The 9,734-nt window shown below is 39.5% G+C and overlaps 1 protein-coding gene across 5 annotated transcripts in view; it reads right to left on the reverse strand.

Moving 5' to 3' along the window:
• LOC102757489 (uncharacterized protein C3orf20-like) overlaps nucleotides 1-9,734 on the reverse strand; it is a 97,764-nt gene that overhangs the window by 70,531 nt on the left and 17,499 nt on the right. For 4 of the 5 annotated variants that reach the window (XR_001512829.1, XM_015559982.1, XM_015559980.1 and 1 more), the window contains exons 2-4: nucleotides 7,471-7,599; nucleotides 2,058-2,130; nucleotides 1,876-1,952 (exon numbers count right to left, since the gene is read on the reverse strand). Coding sequence is in view for 4 of the 5 variants with exons in the window: in XM_015559982.1 (XP_015415468.1) it covers nucleotides 1,876-1,952; nucleotides 2,058-2,130; nucleotides 7,471-7,568 (248 nt within the window). In the remaining variant the exon portion in view is untranslated. Of the gene's footprint in view, nucleotides 1-1,875; nucleotides 1,969-2,057; nucleotides 2,131-7,470; nucleotides 7,600-9,734 lie in introns of those variants that run through there. The other variant, XM_015559983.1, reaches the window with a different exon arrangement.

Here is a 9,734-nt window from a genome sequence, read left to right on the forward strand (position 1 = left end):
TAACAAGAGGAAGAAGAAAAAGGTAAAGATAAAAATTATGAACAACAAAGTGACAACAAACACATATCTATCAACAAATGAATCTAAAAATCAAGTGAATAAAAAACCTGATGAACAGAATAAACTGGTGAATAGAATCGAATCAGGGGCATAGAAAGGGAGTGGACTGACAATTCTCGTGGGTAAAGGAGTGTGGGGGTGTGGGAAGAGACTGGACAAAAATCGTACACCTATGGATGAGAACAGTTGGGGGGGGGTAAGGACAGAGGGTGGGGGTTGGACCGGGTTGAGGGGAGCTATGGGGGGAAAAAAGAGAAACAACTGTAATAATCTGAACAATAAAGATTTAATTAAAAATAAAAAAAGAAATCACAGAAGGGCTTGCAGTTCATGGTAACAAGTATGGAGTTTGTTTTTGGTGCAATTGCAGCAGGATAGCTGGTGGGAGAAATGGGATGTTTCCAAGCAGAGTGGACAGGAGCAATGCTTAGCACATACCTTGAGGAATGTATTAAATGAGAAAGCTGGGCAGCCAATAAACCCCTCAAGCTCTATGACAAACAGACCTACTGATTGCTCATATGACAATATGACTCATTAATTACCAATTATAAGCCAAGCAATGTGAAAACAAAATGATCACATTATATTGAACTGCTTTTCAAAAACAGAAAGAGTTGGAAATGAAAAGACAACAGACTTCTGGAAATAACAGCAACTTGTAATGGTCTTGAGAAAAGTTCAAACTGCTCAACCCCCCCCCCCCCCACACACACACACACAATATTTAATGTGTAGCCCAGCTTTTCAATCTGAAATGCTGACATTTCGGATCAGATAATTCTCAGTTGAAGGTGCTGTCCTGTGTATTGTAGGATGTTTAGCAGCAACCTTGGTCTCTATATACCAGAAGATGATAACACCATATCCCCCTTGTTGTGACAAACAAAAACGTCTCCAGAAATTACTAAATGTCCCTTGTAGGGTGAAACACCCCTGTTTGAGAACTCACTGGTAAAATTAACAACTTTTAACTTTATTTAGCCTTGTGATATATGCTCTAAAATAGGTGGGAATACTTTAATTTCCACTCCACAAGTTAAATTGTGGTAACTAGAGGGTAAAACTATTGTGAAATGACTAGTTCCATTATTTCATTCATCTTTGTGGTCCTAACACAATTCTATGGCTATTAATCACAAATCTGTTAAGCACATCCTATGTGCCAAGCACTATTCTTGGTACTGGGGATAGAGAAGGGATCAAGGAGATAAAAAATCCTTGTAGACCTGATATTCTCATGAGAAGACAAATAAATAGGGATATCATTTACAATATTAAAAAGCGATTTAGTGCAACAGAAAAGTTAGAAAGGGGATAGAAATTGCTAAGGTGTTGATGGTGTAGAAATTTGAAATAGGATAATCAAGAAAGTCTCACTACAAAGGTGGTATTTAAATAAAGACAAGGAAAGGGGAGTAAGCAATGCTGAAAGCAGAAGGAACAGCTAGTGTAAACTCCCCAAGGGAGGGAAGAAGGGAAGAAGGGGGAGAAAAGGAGGTAGGGGGAGGGAGAGAGGGAGGGAGAGGGAGAAAGGGTGGGAGAGACGGGGGGAAGGGAGAGAACATGCTAGATTTGTCATGGAATAGCAAAGAAACCAGATGACTGGTCCATTTGACCAATTATGCTTAAATTAATCCTAATCTGGCTAAAATAAAGTTCTCTGACTAACTTCATAGTCGGCTTTGACATGGTAATTTCTTGATGTAGTTTCTTAGAAGGTAGGAAATAGGGAAGGATTGATTCTGAGCACCTTATAAGCCTTTGAAAATATACAGTGATGCCAGCAATGCAGAGTAATTCCAAAAGTTTTACCTATGTTTTTCTTCTGAAGTGCGCTCCAAATGGGGGAGGCGGTCTCTCTTTTCCCATTTTTTCTTTTTTGGTTTCATCTAAAATGAAATAAATCTATTTAAAAGGTAGAGAAAAATACTGGTCAAAGTGAAATATATTTTTAAAAGTAAATTATAATTTATGAAACTGAGCTACATTATTACCTGATCAAAGAAATAGATAGGTCCAATGTCCAAAGGTCTAGTTTTAGTAAAGTCTTCCATTCTGCCATCAGACCTAAGAAGGAGAAGTTAAGAATATGAAAACAAGTTATCATGTCTACAAGTAATAATTCAAACACTTGGTTTTAAAGTTGAGATTTATGTATTCTATGAACTGTACAAAGCGGGGCTTGGGGAGAGAACACAACCATTCCTTTACCTCTATCTTCACTTCATAGGCTATCAGAAGGATTTCATGCTAATGGCAAAAAAAGCAATATCATGTTGATGCCAAGTTTCTCAACCTTAGCACTATTGAAATTTGGGCCAGATAATTCTTTGTGGTAAGGAGTTGCCTTGTGCATTGTAGGATGTTGAGCAGCATCTCTGGCCTCTACCTACCAGATGCCAGTAGCATGCCTTCTTACCCAGTTAGGGCAACAAAAAAGTGTCTCCAGATATTGCCAAATGTCTCCTGGGGATAAAAATTGCCCCTGGTTGAAAATGACTGTGCTGATGCAATAGTGCACCACTCCCCCAACCCCCGTCCCCCCCACGCCCACAAACAAGGTTTTGATAGGGAAGAAACTGGTGCCTCAGAGTGAGTGATAGATACTGCTAATGGCAGGATATTTGAGTAGTGCCACTCAAAATGTGACCATTGTACCAGCAGCATCAATATCACCCGAGAGCTTGTTACAAATGCCAATTCTCACTTAACCCAAACATATCATATCGTGTCAGAAGCTCCAGAGATGGCATCCAGGAACTTGTGACTGAACAAGCCCTCCATGTGATTCTTATAAATGTTAAGTTTAGGAAGCACTGACCATGAGGACACAATTTACCAACAGCTTGCAAAACTGCAGGATTGTGACTAAATGGGAAGTCTGGGGCTGGCTAAACCAAAGCTAAGTGGCCTCATGGGTTTGCAATGAACAAGAAGAGCACGTACTGGCGGACTGGGCAGCAGCAACAGTATCAAAGGACTGGGACACCTAGAGGACTGAGCATCATTAGGTAAAAGCTAACGATATTAATAACTATATTAACTTATTAATATTACTATTAATAAAGAAAATTTTCTGAGGCTCAGACTTGATTAGCCCTTCCTAAAAGAGAAGTAGGAGAATTTGTTTAAAATGAGATTTGAATGACACCAAAAGTTCCTGTTTATATAAACATCTCTATCTCATTGTCCTGCCACTGTTGCTAAACATTCTACTTTGAGTTATGGGGAGTCACCTCAAGATGTGCCTCTGTGGTACGTAGACTGTTTTGAGCTAAAGATAACTTTTGCCTCACCCTGAAGAGAAACTTCTGCCTCTCCCTTAACTACCTAGAAAAATTTAAATTAGAGGCCTTGCCCATAATAAGTGATATTAGAAGTAACCTCTTTTGACCTATCTGTAGGGCAGGACAAACTTCTATTTCCTGAACACCTGCTCTTCTTATCTTGCAATGACCATTATCTTGAAGCCCCCAAAGTACCTCCCTCATCCCTAGCTCAGGAAGTCTTATATAGCTCAATCTCCCTTTCTATCTCAGAAACTCTCATGTATGTGGGGGTCTCTGACTCTCTCACATATGTGGGTTTCCCATACATATGTATATATTAAATTTATTTTCTTTTGCTGATCTACTCATATCTATTTAATTATTAGACTAGCCAAAAGAACCTGAGAGTAGAGAAAAATCTGTCCTCTCCCACAGCTATAGCATGATATATACATTTGTGAAAAACTTCATGTCCTGCAAAATTGTGCACTACAAATAATAGGGGTCATGGGAAAAACAGAGTGCAGGCACAACACTTAAAATTTATGCTACTTTGCGCTAGTTGGTTTGGCTCAGTGGATAGAGCGTTGGTCTGAGGACTGAAGGGTCTCAGGTTCAATTCTGGTCAAGGGAACATGCCCAAGGTTGTGGGCTCGATTCTCAATAGGGGATGTGTAGGAGGCAGCCTATCAATGATTCTCTCTTATCATTGATGCTTGTATCTCTTTTCCCCTCTCGCTTCCTCTTTGAAATCAATAAAAATATGCGTGTTTTTTTTTAAAGATATCCTATATTGCCCTGGTCACTGGCTCAATAGTTAGAGCATCCACCCACGCACCAAAGGGTCACAGATTCAATTCCCGGTATCGGGATTGCAGGATCAATCCCTGTCCCCCAGCAGGGCACAGGTGGGAGACAACCAATCGATGTGTCTCTCTCACATTGATGTTTCAATCTCTCACCCTCCTTCTCTTCTACTCTTTAAAAAACAATGGAAAAAAAGTATTCTCAGGTGAGAAGTAACAGAAAGATTTTATGTATTTGAAGACTTAATATTGTTAAAATGGCAATACTCCCCAGTTGACCTACAGATTCAATGAAATCTCTGTCAAAATTCCAATGGTTGTTTTTGCAGAAATTAACATGTTAAAATTTCTAAAATTCACATGGAAATTCAAGGATCCAGAATATCCAAAACAATCTTGAAAAAAGAACAATTTCCTAATTTCAAAACTTAATATAAAAGCTACATTAATCAAATGTGGTACTGTCAATGAGGATAAATATAGAAATCAATGGCTTACAATTGAGTCTAGAAATAAACCCTCAAATTCATGGTAAATTAATTTTTGACAAGAGTTCCAAGACAGTTCAATGGAAGAAAGAATAGTCTTTTGAATTCATGATAATGGAACTGGATATTTACATGTGAAAGAATAAAAATGAACCCTGATATCATACCATATACAAAAAATTAACTGCCAATGGATCACAGAATGGAAAAAAATTTTGCAACTCAAATACGTAAAAAGATAAGAGGCCTAACTTGAAATCCAGGCAGATAGGGCAGGGCTCCAGCTGAAAACAAAGGCAGGTAGAACATAGGCAGGGGTAGACATGGCAGTTTGAGCCAGCCTAACCACAGGAACCAACCAAGCAGAAATAATAAAATGTTTCCGGACTCAAAGCGGGAGGCATGGGAAAAACAAGGGAGAGCCTGTAGCAACAAGATAGACGAACGCATAGAAACAGAAAAAGTTCAGCACAGGAACAGAGAAAGAGCATATAGAAACAGGGAAAGTTCAGGTCTGTTGCTGGGCAAAAACAATTGAGGGGATTAATCAGGTGATAACACAGATAGACATAGAAGCAGACTTGTAGCAAATATATACAAGGCTTTAACGGGCAGCCCACTCTTGGGTCTTCCTCCCCTTGCAGGGAGTCTGAATCTGCTTATAATAAATTTTCCACACTTTTACTTAAATCTCCTGGTCCACATAGTTCATTCTTCGATGTCACAAAACACAACACCTGGAAAACACCTCAGCCCATAGTTCTGGTCATCAAAGGGTCTAGTGTTAAGAATATATAAAGAATTTGTAAGCTCAAGAATAAATAACTCAAAATGGGCAAAGGATTTGGACATTTCTTTTAAGAATATATGCAAATGGACAATAACACAGGAAAAGATGTCAACATCACTAGTCATTAGGTAAATGCCAATCAAAACCACAATGAGATACCACTTCACACCCACTAGGATGGCTATAATAAAAATAAAACAGACAATAACAAGTGTTGACAAGGATATGAACAAACCTCATGCACTGCTGGTAGAAATGCAAAATGGTGCAACTGCTACTGAAAACAGTCTGGTAGTAAAACACAAATTTAAAAAGATATATATGCATTACTATGTTCATTGCAGCATTGTTGACAATAGCCAAGATATAGAAGCAATGTAAGTATGCACTGATAAATGATTAAAGATGATGTGATACATATATATAATGGACTATTACTTGGCCATAAAAAAGAATGAAATATTACCATCTGCAACAACATGGATGGACCTAAGGCAGTGGTTCTCAACCTTCTGGCCCTTTAAATACAGTTCCTCATGTTGTGACCCAACCATAAAATTATTTTCGTTGCTACTTCATAACTGTAATGTTGCTACCAATATGAATTGTAATGTAAATATCTGATATGCAGGATGGTCTTAGGCGACCCTTGTGTAAGGGTCGTTTGACTCCCAAAGGGTCGCGACCCACAGGTTGAGAACTGCTGACCTAAGGGGTATTATGCTAAGTGAAATATGTGTGATAGAGAAAGACAAATACCACATGATTTCACTTATATGTGGAATCTTAAAAACAAAATAAACAAACAAAACAGAAACAGACTCATAGATACAGAGAGCAAACTGATTGTTGCCAGAAGGGAGAGGGTGCGAGGGCTGGATAAAAAGGTGAAATGATTAAGTAGTACAAATTGGCAGTTACAAAATAGTCACAGGGATGTAAATTACAACATAAAAATATATTAAATAACATTGCAATAACTATGTATGGTGTCAGGGAGGTACTAGATTTATTAGAGGTATCACTTCATAAGTTATGTAAATGTTTATCCACTATGCTGTATACCTGAAACTAATATGATATGGCATGTCAACTGTAACTGAAAATTTTTTTTAAATTATAAAAACAAAAGCAAAGAAAAAGAGAAAGACTCATTGACAAACAACAGTATGGTGAATGGCAGAGGAAATGGGGAGTGGGGAAAGGTAGAAGAGTGTAAAAGGGGGATAAATGGCAATGGAGACTTGACTTGGGGTGGCAAACACACAATACAATATATCATACAGATGATGTATTATAGAACTGTATACCTGAAACTTATGTAACTTTATTAACCAATGTCACCCTGATAAATTTAATTTTTAAAAAACAGTGGTTAAAAATAAAAAGGTTAAAAATAAAATTGTCATGACCAGCTTTTATATTTGTAGATATATGCCCAAGAGAAATAAAAACATATTCATACCAAAACTTATACAGAAAAGTTCATAGAACTATTCATCACAGCCAAAAAGTAGACATAACCCAAATGTCTATTAATTGATGGATGGAAAATGTTCTCTAATTAGATAGTGGTGGTGATTGTAGACTTGTAATTACTAAAACTCATAGAATTATACACTTTAAAATGATAAACTTTATGGCACATAAATTATCATAATTTTTTCAGCCAGTTCTTCCACCCATACCAACCTAAGGATGTCAACTTCTAGAGACCAGGCCCTCAAAAATATGAGTGCCTTAAAAAGTACCTATTTTCTGTCTTACCAGCTGCTGCCAGTTCAGACCCAAAGAATATTAGAGATCTATTGGTTCTAACCCCAAAATAACTTTATACCAGTGTTCCATTCAGAACCTCAAGACCAGTTGATTCTATTCATGTCTTTTATCTCAGTCATCCTCAGTCACTGGGAATGTAAACTTGCAATTTCTATCTAGATCAAGAGAGCTGACTGAGCACCATGTCCTCTACATTCTGGAATTTTTATCAATTAAACTGACTTTATTTATGTGTCATAAATCTGTTTTAACAATGCAGAGGTGTGATATCTTACATGTTTGAAGAAAGAGTGACTAGCCTAGGGTTTTCCAATTCAGTAGCTGAATCAAGGGGCCAGCATCTTTCCATCCTTCTGTGTTCTTCAGATTTCATCCCTAGTGATCATGCTCAGACTTTAAAACATCTAAAAGAAGAAAAAGCGCTTCATTTTATTTTGTCTTTAAAAAAAATTTAGTAAACCTTTTCCAGAAGTTCTCAATGGTTTTTCTTTATGTCTCATTGACCAAGATTGCAGCATATCTATGTCTATACAAACCACTGAGAAGAGGGATTGAAATTGATGTATATTAGCTTAGACCAATCAGGATGTACCCCCCCTTTTTGGAAGTAATTCTAGTTTTCTTTCTTTTATTTTATTTTATTACTAGTGGCCTGGTGTACGAAATTTGTGAGGGGGGGGGTATCCCTCAGCCTGGCCTGCACCCTTCTCCAATCTGGGATCCCTCTCACAATCTGGGAATGCTGGCTCCTAACCACTCACCTGCCTGCCTGCCTGACCACTCCTAACCACTCTGCCTGCCGGCCTGATCAACCTCAACTGCACCCCCTTCTGGCCTGAGCACCCCCAACTGCCTGCCCCTGCCAGGCTGATTGCACCCAATTGCCCCCCCTGGCCATCTTGTGACAACGTCATGACAGCCATTTTGTGATGATGTCGTGCGAGGGCATTGGGCGACACCACTGAGGCTATTCTTAAATAGAATATTTCTTGCAATGAGAACTTTAGAAATCTACTCTCTTAGCAATTTTCAAATATGCAGTACAGTGTTAACTATAGTCATCATGCCATACATTACATTCCCACAACTTATTACTGAAAGTTTGTACCCATTGACCATCTTCACCTATTATCCTTACCCTCCACCTGCTGCCTCTGGAAACCATCAATCTGTTTTCTGCTCTATTATTTAAGTTTTTTTTAGATTCTCCATATAAGTGAGATCATACAGTACTTGTTTTCCTCTTTTAGACTTATTTCACTTAACATAATGCTCTCAGGATTCATCTATGCTGTTACAAGTTTCAACATTTCATTTTTTGTGGTTTAATAATATTCTATAATATATACCTCAGGATTTTGTAAATTCATTCATCCATCAACCGAAGATACTAAACCAAAGACGTGCAGTGTCTCGGCGAATACAGACCTGCCTCCTGCTTGGGGAGCCTAATGGCATGCCACACTGTCCTGTGGCTCAGGCTCACTGTCCTAGTGGTCACGCAGGCTGTTGCTAGTGTCCTACCAGCAAGTACTTCACAATGTGCATCCGCATACTGTTTGCAGTTGGCCACACTTCCACTGGGGTGAGGGTCCCTGCTGGGGGCAATGGCCAGCCTGGGTGAGGGGCTGAAGGCCGTTTGGGGGCAGTTTGCAGGCTGGCCAAGCCCCAGGCTTTGTCCAGAAGGACATCCAGAAGGTCTCCAAAAGGTCTCCAAGTCTAATTAGCATATTCTTTTTTTATTAGTATAAACTAGAGGCCTGGTGCACAAAAAGTTGTGCACTCGGGGGCATCCCTCAGCCCAACCTGCCCCCTCTAACAGTCTGGGAGCCCTCACAGGATGTCCTACTGATGTCCCTGTGGGGAGCGGGCCTATGCCGGTCTGGCCTCCCTCTGTGGAAGGCAACTGGCCGATCAGGTATATAGATACTTTCTGAAGGCAGCACAGACTCCTTCCTTATTTCTTTCCTCTGTGGTTGGAGAATAGGGTACTAAAAGGTGGAGACAGAACTGTGGCGGGGCCTGGGGCTCTTATGGATGAGGACAGTTGAGGAGGGGGGGGTGGTCAGGGCAGAGGGTGGGTTGGGAACCGGGTGGAGGGGAGCTATGGGGGGAAAAAAGAGGAACAACTGTAATAATCTGAACAATAAAGATTTAATTTAAAAAAAAGAAACAAATGAAAATTCTAGAACTGAAAAGAAAGGATTTGAAATGAAAACTTAACTGGCTAGTTTAACAGGAATTAAACATCCTATCTAATAATAGACAAACATGGCAATTAACCATAACTTCGTTTTCCTTCCCATTGGCTAATCAGGGCGATACGCAAATTAACTGCCAGCCAAGATGGCGGCCGGCAGCCAGACAGCTGAAGCAAACAGGAGGCTTGCTTGTTCCAGTGATGGAGGAAGCCAAGGTTCCCCGCCTGCTGCTGCCCAGCTCTGAGCTCCGAATGCAACAATGTTACAATTATAGAACCTAAACAAACCCAGAAGCCTGCTTTCAGCCAGCACAGCCTCAGAGCTGGGAGCGGCCAGTG

The sequence above is a fragment of the Myotis davidii genome, unplaced genomic scaffold, assembly GCF_000327345.1.
Source record: "Myotis davidii unplaced genomic scaffold, ASM32734v1 scaffold13, whole genome shotgun sequence".
Taxonomy (NCBI): Eukaryota; Metazoa; Chordata; class Mammalia; order Chiroptera; family Vespertilionidae; genus Myotis; species Myotis davidii.